This window comes from Elaeis guineensis, chromosome 7, assembly GCF_000442705.2.
Source record: "Elaeis guineensis isolate ETL-2024a chromosome 7, EG11, whole genome shotgun sequence".
NCBI classification, from domain to species: Eukaryota; Viridiplantae; Streptophyta; class Magnoliopsida; order Arecales; family Arecaceae; genus Elaeis; species Elaeis guineensis.
Genome location: NC_025999.2, coordinates 98,686,110 through 98,708,770, shown reverse-complemented (window position 1 = coordinate 98,708,770; position 22,661 = coordinate 98,686,110). Strand labels below are relative to the sequence as shown.

The window sequence follows — 22,661 nt, the reverse complement described above, 5'->3', positions numbered from 1 at the left end:
CAACATATCCCCATATCTTTTTTATTTCCTCTTGTTAAGCTAGACAATTGAACGCATGTCCGAACACGATTCTCATGTCTGTTGTCCATGTATCATTGACCATAACCCCCTAGACTAAGCCTTACACAGTGTAGGTTTACTAAAATTCTGACCAAAGAATTAAATTTCATACTTCAACCATGAAGTCCAGCATAATCTTAAGCACCACAAATTTTGACAATAATTTCTACTTCCCCTCCTGCATCACCAGCTATATACATTAGAATGTTCTGGATCAGAAAGAGCAGATGAGCAAATGATAAACAAAGGCATAAATGAGGAGTTGAAGTAACTGTGTTTTAAATTTAGAAAGAAGGAGAAGAAAATACTACACTAGAGTTTCTTAATAAAACCATCAATGGATAAAGCACAAGATAGCAACTTGAATAGTCTGACTATAACCCTGTTTACAAGTGAGTATCGCATTCAAGTTGAACCGTAGAGGCAGAAAAGAAGAGACCAAAAGAAGTCCTGTATCCAAGCAGCCACAGCATGGGTCCGAGGGTATTTTTCATCTTAAGGACTCAAACAAGGATATGAACTAATTGCAAAGCTAAACACATAAAGACTTCTTCAAATAGGAGTAGGGAATGTTTTTGATAAAATGAATGTCAGTTTTTCCTCTGTGAATATAAGAAAGTCTACTCAAATTAGAAAGGAAAACGGATCATTCTTCAGTTTGAGAGTTTGGATTTATAGGGGGTCAATACAAAGCACAAGCATGAATACAAAGATAAGGAAAAAAAAAGGTAATCAAACACATTACGAACAGAAACCAAAGGAACATGTTGACTAGATTAAACTGCAGATTAATGTCAGACTGAAGGCCCAAACCTCATATCCACATTTACGAGGCTTCAACTGTTGACCAGCCCAAACCTCATATCCACATCTACAAGGTTTCAACTGTTGATCAGTCAGATCCATCTCCTCCGTGCATAGGGGGCAATATCTTTCCCCTTGGTTGCCATAGTCTTTCTAATAGATGTTAATACGAACAAATTAAAATGAAATACAGAGATCCCTCATGGCTCAGGCTAAGAAAGGAAAGAAATTAACCAATTAAAAGCACTAAACAAATTAAAATGAAATACAGAGATCAATCATGGCTCAGACTAAGAAAGTAAAGAAATTAACCAAACAAAAGCACTATTTAAATACCTCATATATGTACTGAGCGACTCATGTAGATAGGTGACATAAATGATCTAAAAAAGAGTACAGAAATAATATATTTAAAAAATATATGGCATAATAATGTAACATTTGTACAGACTGAGATAAAGGATAAATGATCTATCTTGCATGCTTAGGATTATGATCCAACTTGGCTCTTTGCCTTAACCTTTGGAGTTCTATGTGTTTCCCATAACAATCCTTGCCTATTTCCTTCTTTATTTGACTTCTTAAATGTCTAGGTCAAATTTGGAGGGGTGCTTCCATGTTGCATGAGTTCAAAATACATAAAAAATTAAAGTAACTTCCATACCTGACATACGCCTTTCCGCATTTCTTGTCAAGACATCATGTCAAGTCCCTCTTGCCCAGAATTGCCCTGGCTAAGAACTTAGCATCAATGCAGGAGAAAGATATCGGGCTGAGGAGTGATAATAAAAATTTTAAATTTAATAATGCCTTCATTTATAATCCCTGTCTCTGGGACAAGGACCAGTGATTGAGGTTAGAGTTAAGGTTATTTATCTTCTGTCAAAAGAAAACAAAAAAATAAAAGAGACTAGCACATATACATATATTTTTATACATACATACATATAGATCTGTAGACAAATATATACTGAATGGGTACAAGATTTCTTATGGACAAATGATTAAAAGTTATCTTTTATAACTCTAGAAAAAGGATTCTAGGAGACACCGCTCAGTGATTAAAAGAAACCACCAACAGCTCTAGTCTTTCCTGCAGGACCCCAACAACCATAAAAACCAATTACCACTACTACACCATTCCCTCAGGTCACTGTTTCTACCCCTCCATCCAGGAGGCATGGCATGATATCTCGAAGCCCAATACTCATTGGAACTAGGCATGCGACCAACAATTTGGAACCAAACATAGTCTAAGGGTGGACTAAAAGAAGATTGGCCACTAGCCCTGCTTGTATTCAATAGCCAAAATGCCCATTTTAGTTTTAGTGACACATTCATATAATAAAGTAAGTTTTGATCATTTCATTGTTCTCAAAACAAACCCTTCCAAAATATCATTATCATACTACAACCTATCTATATTGTGTACTTGTGCATGTGGAGATTGAGGGCTATGTGTTAAGCATATTTGTTCCTGTAAAGGAAGTTTTGGTCTCATGTTACCCTAACCACGACAATTGACCAGCAAATCAAATTTAGGTTTGTGGACTCTTATTTATCAATTGTCTTAAACATTATACTTGGTGACATTTCTTGCACTCCCTCCTCTTTACTATCCAATCAAAGCTCCTTCCCCAACAAGAACTCTTTAAGTTTTTCTTGCCCATGCCCATACCATCTCAATAATTTTTTTTTCACTGATTAAGACAACTCGTGCACCTTTTCTCATGTATTCATAGCTCCCCTTATCTTCCCCATTCTCAGCACAAATTCACAGCATCCACACCCATGTTATTGTTCATCTTTTGTGCTTGGACCCTCTTATTCCCAACATTCTAATGCATACAGCACTAGAACCTCTATTTTATATTGTAATGTTTTCTCCAGAAGCATGTATTGCTTCTGACACTCCCAAAAATATCTCTCAACTTCATCCACCTAATCTAATTCTATCAATATATATTCATCTTTATCCTCATTCTTTAGAAATATGAATTCAAGATAACAATAGCAAGCACGCCGTATGGTCTCTTAGACGTCATTTTTGACTATGGCTCACTTTCCTTTTATATTTCTCCAAACTACATGTCTTTTCTCATTATTCTTCAAATTTTCATAGAATCATCCTTCAAGATGTTCTATGTCACTCCAATTTAGCAGCCAGTCCGATCCTCTCTTATCAGTTAGCATATATTACACGCAAACATATGACATGAACGTTTTTCGACGGGAGATATAAAAATGGTATGAGGCCAATGTCAATCCTTGATTTAAGTCCCGCCACCATACCTTCTTTTTCTTCTTTGATCGGGATAAGAAAATTCTACGTTGCATCATAATCTTGTCTACGAAATATCGATCACAAACCAACTGATTCTCATCGACCGAAAAAAGAGAAGGAGAGAAAAAAATGCAGCGAGAAAACCGTCGAACTGAACGCAAGAACTAGAGAAAGATAGAAAAACTGATGAAATAATCGAGAATGAGGAATTCTTGAACTTACATTGCGAAAATCTCGAACTCGAACCAACGGAAATCCAAAAGCCCGATGATGAGAGACAAGAGGAGAGAGGAAGGAAAAGGGAAAGAGGGGGAGAGAGTCTTGGAGGCGGTTGCACAGTGAAGTCGTTTTCCGGCCCCGAATTCGATATGGGTGGCAAAGCTCAAGAATAAACAGGATTGCTAATGTTATGCTTCGGCAAAAGGGTTCGGGTTGCATCTTTCGCGCAAAACAATGTTTCACCTTCTTTCGCGACTCCAGCCGTTCGATCTCGCAATGGCCGCTTGGAGTGCTTTGACAACTGTGCAATACGTGATCCGATGGTAACACTGGCGGAAAAAATAATCATTCTTTCGGTACAACCCGTACCATATCGAAGAACGATTTTTTTTTTTTTTTTTGCTACAAGAAGAACGATTAATCTTCATCGCGATTTTTTTTCCCTTCTACAGTATAAAAGTATAAATCACAAACTCAAATCGTATTGTCAAAACTATCAATCACTTTTTCTAAGAAAGGTATATCCCAACCCCTATTAGAAAGAGTTGTTTCTTTCTCTTTGCTTTGTTTGGCTCTCCCATCGGTCACTCGCATTTGATGCATGGACATACCCTTAGCTCTTTCGTGCTGTCTTTTGAATATTGCCGGCTCCATTAATTATTGTGGTGGTATAGAGATTGGTTAGGATGATTTCGGTTTAATTATAAAATTATCTTTTAACCTTTAATTTTATTCATATTTTACATATGCTTTCCTCATTTTTAAAAAATTTAGTTAGATTTTTATATTTAAAAAAAAAATACTAGCTTAGAACCCCATGCGATGCATGGAATGTGACTTTTATCATCAATGACAAAATTGGAGATCTTGATTATGATGTCCTGCATATTCACTATCCTTCCTTATTCGTAATGAAATTATACACAAAAGAATCAAAGGATAACAACGATTTTAATGTTGGTATACATAATCATCAACATCAGAGCTATTTTAGCATTATCTATTCTATAGTAGGAGGATATATATGCACCTCATTGATAACTAAAATCTGTAGTAATCGATCAAAGTATTCAACCCATCAGCTTCAGTGTTAAAATCTTTATTTGTCATGGAAAGCAAAGCTAGCTGTTATGCCATCTACATGAACTATTATAGTAACTTGTACTGATACAATTATGATAGTTGTGTTGTTGATTAATATACATAAACATCGTATAAGAAAGGAGAGAAAATAAAATTAAACTCCATTTCCCTATCTATCGATTAAAATTAAATTTTAATTTTATTGACCACAATGTATTACTAAGGCTATTGGAGTTTTTTAATTCCTCCCACCAAAATAAAGAAGAAACAATGTTAACTTGTTACCTTAACCCATTCTTTATGTTCTCAAAAGTGGGGCCATCTTGTCAGTTGAGAGGGTCGAATTGCATATGGTACCAAAGGAAAGAAGAATACCGAGTCCCATCTTGTTTGATTACGTTCCAACTAACAGGATTCTTCTACATCTCACAAGCATTTAATAAAAATGTGTCCTTCATTAACATCATGCTTCTACCAAGAAACCAACCGAAACCTAAGAAACCACTTCGATCTCCGTCAGGTGCTCTCCTTCCCCACAGATCTCCAGAGAAAAAAATGAAAAAAATAAAAAAAAATAATGAAAAAGTCTTATCTTTCATTTTTCTTCTATTTTTTTCCTTAAAAGTCTCAATCAGGGAGCTACTCACACTACCACAACTCGCCAAAATCCCATATGTTGAGAAAAAACTCAATCGGAACCAGAGAAACCCCTCTGATCTCCCTTAGGTGCTCTCCTTCTCCACAGATCTCCGAAGAAGAGAATGAAATAAAATAAAAAAAAATCAATGAAAAAGGACACTCGGAGAGATGGGGCTCAGAGGGGTCTCAACAGGGGGTGGGGGGGTGTTGTTGGGCTGCTCGAAGGATCTCGATCGGATGGCTGGAGGGCTGCTTGCAGGGGTCTCGACATTGGTGCGATAGTTGGAGTTCTTCGTCGAATGGTGAAGCATGGCGATTTCAGCGGCCGAGGAGGAAGGCAGTCTCCATTCTCCACGGCGACGCTTCTTCCCTCCTTCAAAAACCCTTCAAATTCCTCATCATTTAGCCATAAAACGATGGCCAGGGTTTTGTGATTTTTTTTTTTATCCATATGGCTTTTTTTCCCTTCTCTTGAAGTTCCACGTGTCAAACGGAGGCTTCTCTATTGAGAAACCTCCATTTTAATATATATATATATATATATATATATATATATATATATATATATATATATATATATATATATATATATATATATATTAGTATCTATCCTTATTAATAATAAAAACAATATCCATCCATCCATCCCTACTAATTAAAAAAAAGGGACCCACCTAAATCTTAAAAGTGCTAAATTTATAATAAAAATTTAGTATCTAAAGTGAGGATAGATAAAAAATAGGAATGCGGCATTTTTACTATATATTGGTTGTCACCAACTTTTGACTTATCTATATTTTTCAACTCTAACACTCTTTTGACTTTCACACCTCCACCTACCTCCATCTCCATACTACTATGGTTATTCAAGCACCATCCATTTTCATCTTTTTCACCTATAACTCCCGCATGTACGCCAATACCTTCTTCCTTTGTAAGCTTGCTCTCCATCTCTTCCTTTACATGCTTGCCTCTGAGGATGAAGATGCAACTGTACCAAGACTATATATTACTTATTTATATATATATATATATATATATATATATATATATATATATGGTGACTCTTGTATTGAAAGTCAAAAATTTTTGGTAATCCATGCACTAATGTGCTTGTTTACTTGTCAAAGTGGTCAGTGTTACCATGATACAAGGCTATGTCATTTTTTATCTTTTTTCTTATGGTTCTATCTTCTTACACACTCAGTTGTAGAATTTTAAATAATAGAATGGGGATCAAGGACTTTTTTTTGGTCCTTATAACATTGAATTAATTTTGAAAGAGTCAAAATATACGATGCTACAATATGCGAAATTCTTTGTGCACCACGAGCGATGTAGAAAATCTGACGTGAGGCACACCATCTTGTCCGATTAGTTCATATAGTCACCATTTTTCTATATACATTTAATACTTGCAGGTCGATTTTTTATTTAAAAATTTTATATGATGAAAATATCTCTATTTTTTAAAAAAATTATGACATTCTATGTTCATATTATGATATCCTATATTCAGAAAATCATAATTTTTGTCCACAGAATGTCATAATATGACACATGATGTCATAATATATACGAGATGTCATAATTTTTTTTAAAGAATAAGGATATTTTGGTCATGCAAAATTTTCAAATGAAAAAACCGACAGGCAAGCATTAAATCCGAATTGAAAAGTAGTTGGACAAAAATATTCTTTCATATTAATGATATTCTGGGCCATATTATGACATTCTGGGCTATAATATGCCACAGGATATCATAATTTTTTTCAAAGGACAGGAATATTTTCATCATACAAAATTTTAAATGAAAAAGTCGACCTGCAGGTATTAAATGCGCGTTAAAAAATAGTGACTATGTGGACCAATTGGATGAGGCGGTGTGCTCCACATCGCACTTTCTACACCGTCCACGGTACACAAAGAATTTCTCGCTACAATATTTTAGTCAAAGCTGAACATTGCTATTTTATATGAAAATCATTTTGCTGAAGTAGGATGATAACTTAATTATAAGTTTAATTTTGAAAATTCATGAATGCAAGAATCCTTAATTTATTTTTTTCTTTTTAATTAATCTGAGCATATCAAAGGCACATAATTTAGTTTGACATTGGATTTTAACAATATCTATCTATCCACACCTGCCTTTTGTTATATACCTCCTTTTGTTAATTAAATTCCTGATGGAAGGAATACATCACACAGACATCAATTATTACCTTCAACAAGAATGTAAAATATGCGACCATGCTGATTGGATTGCGCATGCTTTTATGACTTCTTGACTTCAACCATAGAGTTCGAACTGCAGCTGGTTATAATATAGTGATCCATGAGGCTAATATATTTTATGTTCAAGATAGGAAGGAGAGTCTTGTGAAAAGAAACAATTTTTACAATCTTCGTTCAATGAGAACCGATTTACACCGAGACTTATTGATCAGGCCTAAACTGCAATATACCATGTAAAGTTACTGGTGACGCCAAACAAGACTTATCATCGCCTCTCTCTCTCATGCTTTTATTGCTCAAGAAAGCTGAAGCTTGAGGATTTGCAGTTGTATTAATTCCACTAAAATCTGCTGCCTGTTTGATTTGTAGAATGCATTAGGCTAGTCGTCATTCATGACAGGGCATTTTTATTTTGATTGAGCACATTGGAAATTTTGGGGGTGTATATATATATATATATATATATATGTTTCAGCATGCCATAGCAATATATAAACGATAGTAATTCTGTAGGAGATCGAGCCTCCAAACTTGTACCTATAGAGAGCTTTTGAGAATAGAGAGGAGATTAAATCTCACCAAATGGACCTAGTATAGGAGGGGTTCGAATCCAGGCCATTGATACTCACCCTCTAATGATCTAGAAGTATTGGATCCTTATATTTTCCAGTAGATGTCAGGTTATATTATTATAATAATTGCCCGTTTAGCTGAGCAATATGCTATCTTATAATGCTAGTGTTGCATGACAATATATAGCAACTGCCATTTTCTTATCATTTTAGAAGGCAATATGCAAAAAGTAGCTGCCCTGATGTAACAATAAAATTGCTCTATTATGATATAAAATGATATGGATTCAAAACACAGAAATAATTTCTTTATATGGTGAAGTAAAACCGTATATATCTGATCCTTGCGGATCTTGCAGTGGCCAGAGTCCCAAATATTCGGACGTCCTTTTTTAATATGTAGCAGCCGGCTGCTATTGTTATATTGCTCCATCATACACTTGTAATTTCTTTGTTATATCTATTCCAAGGATTTATTTTCTTCTCTTTTTTTTTGCCATTTAAAAAGAAGAACTTATTCTCTTCATGGGACATAAAATTTAATCTTGGTGAACACTAATTCAGCTCCATCCAAAGCAGCTGTCGTTGCTTCCACGCATCTTCCCTTGTTCCACTCATGATCCATAAGCAGGTATTTGTCACACACGCACCTTTGTTTGACAAGGACAGCGACCCTATACCTTTGACTCATTCCAGTTATTGTAGTGGTGCTCACGGGAGCAACGTTATATCTCTAGTCTGACGACAGTGCAAAGGGGGCTAGCTCTTGCAAGATCATTAAAATTTGTTAAGAGACATTATATTGAATTCACCTAGTCATGTCGCAGCCTACATGCCCCGTTGAAGAGGGAAGAGTGCAGGACTACCCGAGAAGAACGGAGAGTTATACGGGTTAGGTCATGTCGATTAACGTAGGCCAGTTTAATCCCAAGCGTATACATCCAACTTGGAATAGGTCAATTAGTTAAATCACTACGATCCATCCATTTCGTTCTTTAGCTTATATATATCTCAGCAGGAGTTCTTAATGGGGAAACAATAGAGAGACTAAAGCCACGAGCTAGGCAGTGTAGTCCAGAACGCTGAGTTGTGTCCACGTGGTCTAGCCAGAGATGTGGAAATTAATTTTGTTCACGCCTTTGATGATCTGGATTTCTGGGAATCTAAGATCATACGAAACCCTCAAAAAGAATAATAAAATAAAAAAAATAATAATAAACAATCGTTATACCGGGTCAACTAGATGAGGGTCCTCGCACCGCGTGGTGACTCCCGGTGGCCAGTTACTCGCCGCCGAAGAGCGCCCCGATTCGCTCCCCGCATTACTTTACCGTCGGCGTGATTGGAGAGCTCTTTTAAGCGGTCCAAACTATCACCAAATCAACCACGACCCACAGAACGCAGCTAGGGATGACAATGGGTAGGATTTGGATCGGATAGTATACTACCCATCTCCAAATCCGAACTTAATATCCTATACCCAAACCTACCCGATACCCAATCGGATAAGAAAAGAGATATCCATCCCCATATCCAACGGGTTCGGGATACCTGTGGGTAACCCATTTCCCCATACCCAATCCACAGGGCCGGCCCTGAGGCAGGTCAAACTGGGCGACCGCCCCAGGCCCCAGGCCTAGACCTTGTATTGATGTTCCAATAGGGTACAAGGGTGGTTTTCTATAATATTATAACAAGAAAAATAATTAAATAGGTTAATGGTGGGTTTTATACACTGCTTAACGAATATATCTATAAAAAATTATTGCATGTAGATTAATTTTTTAATGATAATTAATATTTAAAGTATGTTAATTTTTAATAGAGAAGGTCCCATTTTTTCATTTAGCCTTAGGTCTAAAAAATGTCAGGACCGACCCTGCCAATCCATACCCGCCCCATACCCAACCCATACCCGTCCATTCTATATCCAAAAAAAAAATAAAATAATTTTATGCATATTATCAATCAAAAATAGAATTACCAATTATATATATATACACATACATACATACGCACATACACACTTCTAACACACACATACATACATGCATACATATATGCATGCATACATATACATACATATATATAATTATATATATATATATAGAGAGAGAGAGATCATATATATATATATATATATTGTGTGTATATGTGTGTGTATATATGTATATGTATGTATATATATATATATGTATATGTATATGTATGTATATATATGTATATATATATATATATATATATATATATATATATATTAATATATATACATATATATATATATATATATATATATATATATACATATATATATGTATATATATATATATATTCGGATATGAGTTTGGATATTATCCATATCCATAAATTCGGATCGGATTCGGATAGAAAATAATACTATCCATATCTACTCATATCCGTACTATAATTTTCGAATTTTATCCAAATTCGAATTCAAACTCAATTAAATTTTATTTTTTGAATTTGATCAGACACGGATAAATGTATATCCATCGGATTGGATTAATTTTATCGTTCCTAAACGCAGCAGCACAAAATCACACGCTCATATTTCCTCAATCCTCGGGGAGTACGCTGATCTCTCCTCCCCCGCTTTAATAAAGCGCAGTTGGCTTAGGGTACGGGGAGGTGAGCGTATCGAGAGACACGGGCAAAGAAGGGAACGGGAGACCGGACCACGCAAAAGGCTTCAGTTGGTGTAGCGCAACCACACTAAACATCCAATAAAAAAACCAAAAGAAAGAGCCCGAAGAGATGATATAAGATAGCACAGATAGAGAGGGAACAGGGAAAGTTCTGCAAATCTCTGTCGTCGGCCCACCCCCTCTCTCTCACCGCCTCCCAATCATTCCCCGCGATCTTTCTCGTGCTTCCCAACGCTCTCGTACGGTAGCGCGCTCCCACTGGACCTCTGGCTCTCTTTTGGATCTCTTCTCCTTCCCCCACGTCTCCAAGGCACCGTCGTCCTCTCTGATCCCTCTCTTCTTTCTCTCAGTTAGCGAAGAGGTATTTAAAGAGAGAAGAGAAGGTGGGGTTGTTTGTTGATTCGTTGGCCATCGATTGGATTGTCTGTTGCGAGGTTTTTGGATGGCTTTGATGGTGCTTGATGGACGGGGAGAGGGATTTAGGGTTTATTGACCTCGATATTGGTGCTCTTTATGGTTGTATATTGTGGGGGTGTGTGTGTTTTGGAGGGGAGGGTGGTTAGAGTGGGGCGGTGATGGCGATGCGGTCCGTGGGAGCGAGAGCCAGGGGCGGAGGAGCTGCTTGCTGTGATCTGGAGTAGGGACTAGGGTTGGTGGTATTGGATGGTTTGATACCATTCGTGGTGGTGAAGGCGGATATTGGGGTAATCTGCGAGGAAAGTTAGAATATTAAATTTCTTTTTTCTGTTTTTCTATAAACCTCGAATTGGAGATATAAAAAATTGTGGGATAAGGGAGAAAAGGATTTTTTTTTTTCCTATAGTTTTTTCCCCCTCTTCTTTCAATCTCTGTGGTTGTTCGTGAGTTTGATGGGGAATAAGATTGGTAGAAGGAGGCAGGTGGTGGATGAGAAGTACACGAGGCCGCAGGGCCTGTACCAGCACAGGGACATCGATCACAAGAAGCTAAGGAAGCTCATTCTTGACTCCAAGCTGGCGCCTTGCTACCCTGGGAACGAGGAATGCGGCCTGGATCTCGAGGAGTGTCCCATCTGCTTTCTGGTCTGAATCCTTTCTGTCCCTTTTTTTGTGTGTGTGTGTGTCACTTACGTTCAACAATTTTAGGTCCGCAAGCTTCATCAACTTAGGAGTGGATTGGATTCCTTTTTTTGCTCTTAATATTCTTTTTGATGTATAATTGCACTTGTGATATTGTAATAATTTGTTCTTTTGTCTTTTTAATGTTTATAGTATTATCCGAGTCTTAATCGGTCGAGATGTTGCGTGAAAGGCATATGTACAGGTACTGTCCACATGGCAATCTAACTTCGATGTGGAAGAACTACTTTTCTTTTTGGAATTGTTTCATCGTATTTAATTTCTCACCTTGAACTGGTTGCTTTTGCAGAATGTTTTCTTCAGATGAAACCACCTCATTCTACTCGACCTACACAGTATCCTTCATCTCTTGTTCTGATTTCTGAGCGTGTTAGTTTAGATACTCAAAAAGGATTATCTCTTAACTAGTAAGATGTCCCTTCTGTAAAACTCCAAACTATGCTGTGGAATATCGTGGCATGAAGACAAAGGAGGAAAAGGGCATGGAACAAGTTGTAAGTTTTGCGCAATTATTCACCTGTCCTCATTCTTGGTATCCATGAATGTGGTGTTGCTGGGACTGAGACTGGACTTAAACATTTGGATTTCTGTTTTTGTGCAGGAAGAACAGAGGGTAATAGAAGCGCAAATAAGGATGCGGCAGCAAGAACTGCAGGATGAAGCAGAAAGAATGAAGAAGAGGCAGGATGTAAGTATGCCAAGCAGAAGAATGACTTCAGCAGAAGTTGAACATCGGGATATGTGTAGCACCTCACTTTCAGGTCTTCATTGCATTATGCACGTGGCTTGACCTATCCATTATATTTTCTGCTTTTGTTTAGCGTCTCATAGATGTAGATAATTGATTTGCATCAATTACTCTACAGTTCCATCCTTTACATGCACGGCACTAGGTAATGAGTCTGTTACATCTCAAGCCTCATGCTCTGCACCAGCAAGCACCAGGCCTTCACACTCAAGGCAGAATCGGTATGATATGATGCAATTTCATTATCGTTTTGAATTTTCTATAATTTATTGTGTTGTTTGGTTGACTGTTTAGTACAAATTGTCATTTAATCGACATATGGTAGAACTATTGTCATCTTCTTGAAAAGGTATGGAACCATCACAGTATAACAATGATGATTCTGCTAATCTCACATTTCACATATCTGGCATATATGTTTTGGTCCCAGAAAATTACTTCTTCTAAACGACCACCCAGTGTTGATTTTGCTATTGTGAACTGAAACAATTTATTTGTCCTGTCATTCAAAATTTCTCTATATTTGCTGCTCTAAAGATGAAGGCTTCCATATATCAAACCTTGTCTCCTTGCCTTGTAGTCTAGATGTTGACTCTTTCCATGTGTAGATGTCTTGAACGATTCCTCCCCAGTTTGTGGGCTTAAAATGGTGTAATCAATAAGGTTTGTGTCCTTTACAAACTAGTCCTCTCAGACTATTGAAGGCCCACCTTTCACCCAAATTTCCCCTTTCAAGTATCTGATCTGATTCATGGAAGCTGATCCGCTGAGGTGGCCGCCCCCACCCCCCCAAAAAAAGAAAAAAAGAAATTCATATTTTAATTCATTAAACAAATGTCACAACGTCATATTGATGGTTGGTTGCAAAAAATGTTTCTATGAGAACAAAGATACATATTACAAGAAAAATAAAAAAAACAACAACATGGGTAACTTTACTTCAAAATGAAGTGGCCACCTTGGACTCGGAATGACATCGAACTGGATGTTCTACCAATTCTGTCCATTAATGTTCACTGATTTCGAGGGGGAAAAATCAATGCATATTTGCCACCAAATTGCAATATGAAAATTTGTGCCATAACAAGCCTTCTTGTTACTAATGTATTTTGCACCATGCTCACTTTGGTGGTAGCAAGATTAGCTTTATTAGGTCAGGAGACCTGGCAAAGCACAATGATCAAACCTTCTTAAGCAAGCTACTTATGATTCACTAGAAGAAAGTCGTAACCATTTTTTTATTTTTAAAACTTTCATTCTTTTATTACAGCCTAACTTGGTCTGGTTCTTAAAATTAGCGAGTAAGAATCTAGAGATTAGGCCTCCTAAGTTTCCTTATGGAATCTCTTGAAAGTGGGGTTGCCCTTCCCACCTTGAACCCCATGGTTTAATTATTCCTCAGCCTTAGATATGAATTAAATCAAATCGCAATGAGCCTAAAAAACAAGAGAGCTAGTGTAATTGCCAAAGTGAACTATCAAGCAAAAGTTAGCTCTATTATCCCTAATTATTAGTCCTAGCATCACAATCAATGTCGGCTGTATCAACCTGTGGCGACTGTACCATATCATACCGGTAAGGTATTGGTAAGGTATTGACGTTTGTTCCATATATGAGTTGAACCAGCCCGAACCGAGTGGGACCAACTGGGGTGCGCACCATACCATAAATCTTAGTTTCTGGCAGCATTGTTATAAAAAGTGAGAAAAAGGGGGTCGAGAGCTATCTTGATATAAAGTGCATACTGCACTGCACCATTTGTACAGTACGGAATTAGTAATGTACCAGTATGGTACCCAGTACCGAGATTGTGGATCTTGATCAAAATCTTCTGTTTCCATGCTATACTCTTGTCCCATCTTACTCTTCAATGTATCAGTATCCTCCAATTTTTTAGATGTACATACTCGACAACCCACAATGCCCAAGTTCACCCTATGCAACTGCACCCCAAAATTCTGGTTATGCCCATAAACAAGCTAAGCAATCGAATCCCTTTTTTATCTTCCATTTCTGTTACTTTGTCTCAAGAAATTATTTTGCACACTTGGCAGTGCAGGTGGATTAGCAAGCAACTATAGCCAAAAATATACCTGCCCCACTAGAATGTGGTCTATATCCACTGGCTAATTTTTTTGTTGAATCTTTGAAGAATTGAATCATGTCATGCACATTGAGTTACACTAACATGTGTTTCAAACAGTTGGTGACTAACAAATTGATCATGCAACCCAACAATTCTTCCCGCAGGTGAAGTCCATTGCTGTCCATTGTGGCTCTGTTGAGATCAGCTATAAGTCTTGCTATTGACAAAATACCAAATTATCCAAGCAGTATAAGTATCTTTTAGGACAATCAATCCTTTTGTGGATATCTCAATTCTTGTTTGAGTTCTTTCTTACTCTTCTTTTTTTTAAAAAAAAAAATAAAATTTCAAAATAAATGTCTGTGCTATTTTTCATTGCTGTAGTTTGAGATTTTTTTAAAAAATTTTTAAATGCTCCCTACATCTCAGAAATCTTTTTATAGTTGTGTTTTAGAAACTGTTAACTTATGTTCCCAACCACTCTAAAATTCCTTTCTGTTGTGAAGCACTGTATGTTGGTCCCCTCTTCAATCTCTATTTTGGTGTCTGTTGTGCTGCAATATCCATCATCCCCTTGTCTACTACCATGCTTCCAGTTCGACTAGCGATTACTTTCTGTGCTCCAGTTTTATTATAAACTAGGGCTGGAACTGGGAACTTTAAACATCTAAAACAGATGCATGCAGAAGTTTGTCATTCCCCTATTTTAAATAAACTTCTTGTTGCATTAATCTCTCACAGGCTTGTGAACTGATGTAAGGTGGGTGTTGTATTGGAGCAAAACCTCTTTGATGACGTTACTCTCTCTTTTTACCTCCATGGTTGCTAAGCCATTTACCCTTACGTGTCATTCTGACCAGGTCTTAAATTTGTCATCATAATCCAATTAGGTCTGCATATAAAATAAAATGTACAGTATTCTTTCATGTACACATGATTGTCTATTAAGAGAATGGTAATGTCTTGTCCGTTATAACTGAATATATATTTTTTACATGAATGTTATGGGTTGATCATACTAGATTACAGTGGAGTTAAGCCACTTAATTAAGTACAAGACAGTTCATATCAATGTTTCTTGTGCCTACAACTTTGAAGTAGGCAGAACACTGACAGCTTACTCATTGATGGTAATAGTTGTTTGATAAGTTACAAGTCATGATCTGATATGATCCAAGACTATGTCAGCCACCATCAGTTTGTTCTGGGCTGATGATGATGATGACGATGAAACAACCTAGGAACATACCAAGAAAGGAATTGGTTCATATCATTGTTTCTTACAGCTACAACTTTGAGTTAGGAAGAACAGAGACAGCTTATTCATTGATGGTAACAGTTGTTTGATAAATTACAAGTCATGGTCTGATTTAATCCAAGACTACATCAGCCGCTGTCAGTTTGTTCTGGGCTGATCATACTAGATTTCAGTGGAGTTAAGCCACTTAATTAATTGCAAGATAGTTCATATCGGTGTTTCTTACAGCTACAACTTTGAGGTAGGCAGAACACTGACAGCTTACTCGTTGATGGTAACTGCAGTTTGATAAATTACCAATCATGATCTGATATGGTCCAAGACAGCTGTCAGTTTGTTCTGGGCTGATGATGATGATGATGAAACAACCTAGGAACATAACAAGAAAAGACTTGGTTCGTATCATTGTATCTTACAGCTATGGCTTTGAGGTAAGCAGAACACCGATAGCTTACTGATCGATGGTATTAGTTGTTTGATAAATTACAAGTCATGATCTGATATGATCGAAGACTATATTAGCCGTTGTCAGTTTGTTCTGGGCTGATGGTGATGATGATGAAACAACCTAGGAACATCCCAAGAAAGGACTTGGTTCACAAACTACCACTTTGAAGTAGGCAGAACAATGACAGCTTACTCATTGATGGTAATTGATTGTAATAGTTGTATGATAAATCACAAGTCATGATCTGATATAATCCAAGACTGCATTAGCAGTTGTCAGTTTGTTGCTGGATAATGTTTCAAGTTATTGAGGTTTTCTATAAATCCTGATACAAACACAATGACCTTTAGGCACTTCAGAAAATTTGTATGCATAGTTATGTGAAACTTGTTTTCCATTTTTTGGCTTTCCCTGAGAAACTTTCTTGAGAATCTGAATTTTCCTTCTTGAAAGAATCTGTTTCCCCTATATATGGCAGGACAGAATTCGTTGTAACTGCATTGGGAACATAAGATCAATCTTAAGATCCTATGAGTAACTGGTATGACAATAGAGGGACGTGATATATAATATTAACATAATGCAACAGCACATTGTCATGGTAATTTTATGCAAATGTTAAAATATGGTTTTGTTGCATTGCGTGGGTGGATGACAGAATGAATGAGAAGGGGACCATTGAAGCCCTAGTTCCCATCTCACTTGCTACTTTTTTGATTCTTTTAATGGTTTATATAAAAATTAATGGTGCTTTAACTTGCATGTATCCTCTAGAATGCTTTGCTCTTTTGGGTTTCCCACATCACAATTTTTATTCAATCTTATGTTTCCTGGTATTTTTCTGCATCCATTTTTAATTCTGGTGACCAAAGTTGTGTCTACCATGTAATTTGATATGAATCAGTGATATACTCGTTGGCTACCTAGCAAATAACTACAGCTTAAGTGTCTGTTGCCTATGGAGTTCTTGTAACGTATCTTGATCCTGTCAACTGTCTCTTACTGTTTCTGATGTGGATTAGAGTCATCATTCACTTTTTCTGTTCATTACTCTCATGGAAAAGATCTTTGTGTGCATGCCCTCGCATTCTGTGGGTTTCTGGTTATTTTCTTCTATGATGTTTGTGCACTGTCTTATACCTTAGTCAGTAGTTCTCCATCTTCAGTTGTAATGGAAAGCTATCAATGTGGTCGGATAGTTCTTTAACTTCTGGTGGCTGCACACTTGTTATCATGTAGCCTAATGACTTTAGGTATGTTCTGATCTCATAGCCTTATGTTAATTTAGGGAACTTCAAAAAAATGCAGGGACGGCAATTTTGACCTGGATCTTGAGGAGATTATGGTTATGGAAGCAATTTGGCTTTCTATTCAGGTGATGCTATAAAACATTTTTTTTTATTTTTTCAAGGAACTTTGAGCTATATGATAGTATCATAATACAGGAATAATATTTTCTGAACCAATGAAGAATTCTTGAATTATTTTCAAAATTTTAATTGGTGGGACCTTTTTCCCCTGTGATGCCAAAAAAATTTAACTGTTCAATAGTTCATGATCTGATAATTTTGTGACCTATGTGTGAAGTAGTTATGTATCAGGTGCTGAATCTGCTGATAATGTTACATGGTGGTAATGTTGCTGTTGTTCGCTATTGCTTTTCCAGTCGTTCGTCCATAAACAGTTTTGCTGTGTTGGTGATGTTACATCTTTTGATGTTTATTTTTCTTTCTTAACTCCTTTTGCATTCTTTCCAAAACTTTTGCCGGAATTTTAAATCTTTGTTCTAGCTGAATCTTTCTTCGGTGCCTAAATTGTCACTGAGGAGAGCGCCTTTATCATTTTTTTGTTGCAAATTATCGCTTTTATTCTATGAATCATTTTTTTGTCGCAAAGCATCTCTTTTATTCTATGAATAATTCTTTTGCAAAGTACCTCGTTTATTTTATGATGCATTAGTGGTTATGTGGGGATAAATCATGATTACTATGAACACTGTGTTAAAGTGGGTGGAAATAAATGGGAAATGATATTTCACTTTTCTTGATGCATTGGTAACTAATTTTGACAATTTTCGACTTTTAGTTATTTACCAGTGCCTTGATATGATTCATGTTAATTGACTGAGAAGGCTTGGCAAGCTGTAAATGCAAGCATGATTTTATATAGAAAGTCTTCTTTGGCATCCAAGTATCCAATAAAATCAATTATGAACTGGAGGTGCATCATGCTTGTAAAATTATTTAAATATTATAAGCAGCTCTATTTATTTTCCGAATCAATGCATCATATCAATATTTCACTCATGATTCCCGTGTCAATATACATCTTTTTAACCTTTGAAAAAGCCAGGTTGCATTGTCAAATTTCTGTTATTATTCATAAATTGACAGATGATATGAGAAAAAGTATTAATAAAACCTACTACAATTTTTCCATGTAACTTGTGTGGATGGTAATTTATATGAATTCATTGCTTGTCATTTCTTTGTTAACCACTATCAAACTTTTCATTTTTAGATGGTAATCATATTTTGTGGGAGGAATTCTTGGTAGTGCAATGCTATCTTCCTATCATTTCTTCTAATTGTAATGTTCTGTTTACACCCCTTATGAGTGCTTTTACTCTAGAAATGATCTGAAGGATTGTTTCGACTCTCAACTACAAGTTGCAAACTGAAATGGATGTCAGATCTGAATTTTTTCTTTAAATCTGAAAATAATTTAAGATTTGATGCAGGGAAACCTGTGCGGGATCATGACTATGATCTAGGGTCATCAATCTGCAAGCCACAACTGATAGAAAATACACCCCAAAAAGGAAAAGAAGGGAGGGATCGGGAAGAAGGGAACCAGAATTTTGAATACTTTAAATGTTGGGGATGGCCTCTTGCCTACGTCCATGGGCTATAATAACCTAATCCATAATAAAGCTGGGCTTCATCTGAACAGGAGTTTTAAGTTGCCAATTTTATGAGTAGAGAAGTAAACAGAAAATGATAAACATCCTAATCTCTTTTTAGCACTTTCAAGCCATCATAAGTTTTTCAAAACAAGCTTGTTTGATGCATCTAAGACATCTAAAAATTGTTTCTTATCAATGCCCCCCTAATTGACATATCTTGCTTAGCTAAATCTTATCTTAAGCTACCAATTCAACATATCATCACTTCTAGGTAGTCTCATGATTGGTTGTGCACATATGAGAACATTTGATCATGTTCCTGTTGGTGTGGTTATAATTAAGCATTTCGTTTCTATTGAGATGCATATCCATCCAAACATATACTTTTTCGCTCTAATTTATGTATTTAAGATTTGAGGTAGTGCTTTAAGCTAGTTAGTCGTGTACACTGTTTCAAGGCTTGACAAGTACCTGTTTGTGACCAAGAAGAGAGTATGTGAATTGTGAATCAGTAAGGTGCCTGAGATTTTCTCTAGTTTCCAGAGTCTTGAGGTATTTGGCTTGCAGTGTTGGTTGGATGGTTCCAATTCACTTTTATGATGGTCAGGAAACCAGACATATGGAGTGATGATGGATCTTGAAAGGGTGCTATGGAAATGATTACAGTGTAACGTTTGATGCCGAGCTCTGTTTCCTAATCCAGTGATATCTTATTTTCATAATTTGATAATCCCTCTTATGTTACACACTTCTTGAAAGAACCCATTTTGAGAGTGTCTCTTCAAATCTCCTCCCTTTGAGCGGGGAAAGAAGCCAAAATCCAATAAGTTATTGTTGTCTGAGAACTATGAAATGTAAGGATGGCCTTCGAATTTCTAAGATCTGTCTGCCAAGGGTTGATAACTGAGTTCCATAGTCATCTTTAGGCAACCGGTGGTTGTTACCTCCCTGCTAAGTGTTGATAGGCATTATATTAAGTCAGTGGGGATGCCTGCTTCAGCTATGACTAGGCTAAACTTATCATATTAAACTTACTAAGTTTCCTAGCACTACTCAAAATGGTGTCTTCACTGACAGAAGTGCCCGGCACTATGCTACCACTAGTTTCAAGTAATGTTTTACAATGTAGTCTAACTGTAACGGACAAACTTTGAAACAATCACTGTATGTTCAGATGGACTGTTTCAGCTGATAATAGATAGAAAGGTTTGAATTTACTTCAAATTTTCATCCTTCTAATGCGTATAGGAATTACTTCAAAATTTTCATCCTTCTTAATGGCGGTATCAGGTTTTCAGTCTCTTTCACATCAGCACAGTAATTTTTTCCATGTCGCAGTTTGCCCGCTTATTTTATTTCACAAACCATTCACTTTAAGCTAGATCATCTTGATGACGCTGCACAGCATGGGTCAAATTAGGTGTTCACACTTAGCCTCATGGAAATCTCAGGCAGAGGTTAACGAGTCTGGTTGGTTTCTACGTTCTGTTCATCTGGAACATCCCGGGAATTGCCTCCATGGTAAAGCATGTCATAACATGACAGTACTTTTTGTTTCAAATGCAGCCAAGCCTTTTTTTTTTTCAAAAAAAAGCTGTCATAGTTAGGAAAATTGTGCTCTGGTATCTGTCTTATTAATATTTATTTTTGAATAGGAGCAAGGAAGCCCGGGAAATCCACCTTGTGGTGGCGATGTTTTGCCTGAACCATCCTTCTCAGACAACTCCGTCGCTGTAGCTCCAGTAGAAGCATCTCCTGGTGGGCTGGCCTGTGCGGTGGCAGCCCTGGCCGAGCGTCAGCACATAAATGGAGACTCTGCTGCTGGCATGGCTGGCAGCGACGCTTCGTCTTTCGACATGCTTCGGCAGCCAAGCAGCTTGCCTGTTGGCATGGCGACTGCAGCGGAAAATGATCCTCCGGGGTCCTGGAACGAGGTATTACCAGACAGTGGGAGGGGAGTAACAAGGGAGGAGGGTGAGTGTTCGACCGATCATTGGTCAGAGGTCACAGAGGGGGGGACCAACTATGCCGGCTCTGATGTCAGGGTACATGCAAGGTCTGCTGCCGTATCCCTCCCGGAAGCTGGTAGCATGGCTGTGAGCCACCTCCTTCCAGAGAGCTTTGAAGAGCAAATGATGTTGGCCATGGCTGTTTCTCTTGCGGACGCTGGAGCGAGGACGAATGCCCAAGGGCTGACCTGGCTGTAATGATCGATGGCTTGGTTGTAAGAGTCTGCATCTATTTGTTTCCTTTGCTTCTTTCCTCTCTCCCCCCTCTTTCATCTATAGTTGTTGCTTCTACAGATTTTTTTTTTTTTGGGTTGGTTGGTTTCTTTTTTACATATATGTGAAAAGGGAAAGGAAAAAAAAAAAAAAGAAAAAGAAGGAGAAGAAAGAAAGAAAGAAAATATGGTAGTGACATTTGTGGATGATGGGTAAGAAGGCAGGTACAGTTGAAAGGATAACAGAATGTGCAATAATTTGATCTCTTCTTCTTTGAACTTGATGGGTTATTTATTTATTTATTTATGCGTGGGAAGTGTTCAGATTTTGGCCGCAATGTTGTATCAGTCTGGGACATCGTAGGACCCGTTTGCCTAATCGACTAGCATTATCCTAGCGTGGCTATGGTATCACAAGTCCTCCTGAACCGCTTCAACTGCTGCACATGGTATGACTTAAACCATAAATGGTTCGGCAAAAACAGACGTTGTTTTTGGTCATTGGCCATTTGTTGTCTGGTTACGAGAAACTGACATCTTACGTGACCCGCACGGCGTTGATCAGAGTGCTTATGGGATGGGTCAGGCCGGGCTCGAGCCAGGTTCCGCTTCAAAGATGATCCAAGTCAGCTTAATTTTTGTCTTTTTCTGTCGTCAAAAGGATCGGTTATTCTCATATATTAAAATCGTTAAAAAATGTGGAGTGCGAATGAATAGTTTCTACATCCTCGTGCACCAGCAAGCATGGTAAAAACAAAAGAAAAAAAAAAAAATCTTGAATTATTGAAAAATTTCTCATATGTTCTTGATTGTTTTCTTTGGTCAACTGATTTTTGGTTTGACCGAGTAACAAGCTTAGAAAATTAAAAAAAAAAATTTAAGCACTCACAAATTATATAGAGATTTTATGATTTATGCAAGAGTTATTAATGACCGATTCAAGGATTTTTTTATGGATTATAAATTAATCACGATATGTGTCATTACTAGCTTTGTTTTTTATAGTGTTCATTGTTCTAGATTCTGCTGGGTTTGTTTGAACATGGTAACTCAATTCTTCATTTTCCCCTCTTATTTCAGGCATCAGGAATTCTTGTTAAAAAATTTGAGTTACCCTTACCTCCAGCCCAACTGTTTCTAAATCCAAATTCCTGACGCGAGGACCAATTGATCAAACGCTATTAAATGAGATCAGATTTCACATTTATACTGCACGGATGAGAGGAGAGATTGTAGGCCTTCAGTCATGATGGAAGACTTTGTGTGGTTGTATTTTCGGCTTTGGTTTTTTTGGGTTCGGATTTGATGCAAC

The 22,661-nt window shown here is 37.1% G+C and overlaps 1 protein-coding gene across 2 annotated transcripts; it reads left to right on the top strand.

The window, feature by feature from the left end:
- The first annotated feature begins 10,674 nt into the window (after positions 1 to 10,674).
- LOC105048139 (E3 ubiquitin-protein ligase GW2) lies at positions 10,675 to 21,628 on the top strand. 2 transcript variants are annotated; one of them, XM_029265487.2, is made up of 9 exons: positions 10,675 to 11,626; positions 11,816 to 11,867; positions 11,973 to 12,018; positions 12,096 to 12,177; positions 12,285 to 12,444; positions 12,550 to 12,652; positions 17,512 to 17,598; positions 20,580 to 20,649; positions 20,784 to 21,628. In XM_029265487.2, exons 1-9 carry the CDS (start codon positions 11,435 to 11,437, stop codon positions 21,333 to 21,335), a joined length of 1,344 nt encoding a protein of 447 aa, XP_029121320.1. In that variant the 5' UTR covers positions 10,675 to 11,434; the 3' UTR covers positions 21,336 to 21,628. The 2 variants fall into 2 exon arrangements, with proteins under 2 accessions (XP_029121320.1, XP_073116539.1); XM_073260438.1 differs by lacking the exon at positions 20,580 to 20,649 and having other exon boundaries at positions 10,683 to 11,626; positions 17,532 to 17,598.
- The last annotated feature ends 1,033 nt before the right edge of the window (positions 21,629 to 22,661 follow it).

Excerpts from the sequence above, each read along its gene's own strand:
- LOC105048139 (XM_029265487.2), top strand. The coding sequence starts at position 11,435 with ATGGGGAATAAGATTGGTAGAAGGAGGCAGGTGGTGGATGAGAAGTAC. Across the intron at positions 11,627-11,815 it reads AGTGTCCCATCTGCTTTCTG|TATTATCCGAGTCTTAATCG; the intron begins GTCTGAATCCTT and ends TAATGTTTATAG. Across the intron at positions 12,653-17,511 it reads TCACACTCAAGGCAGAATCG|GGAACTTCAAAAAAATGCAG; the intron begins GTATGATATGAT and ends ATGTTAATTTAG.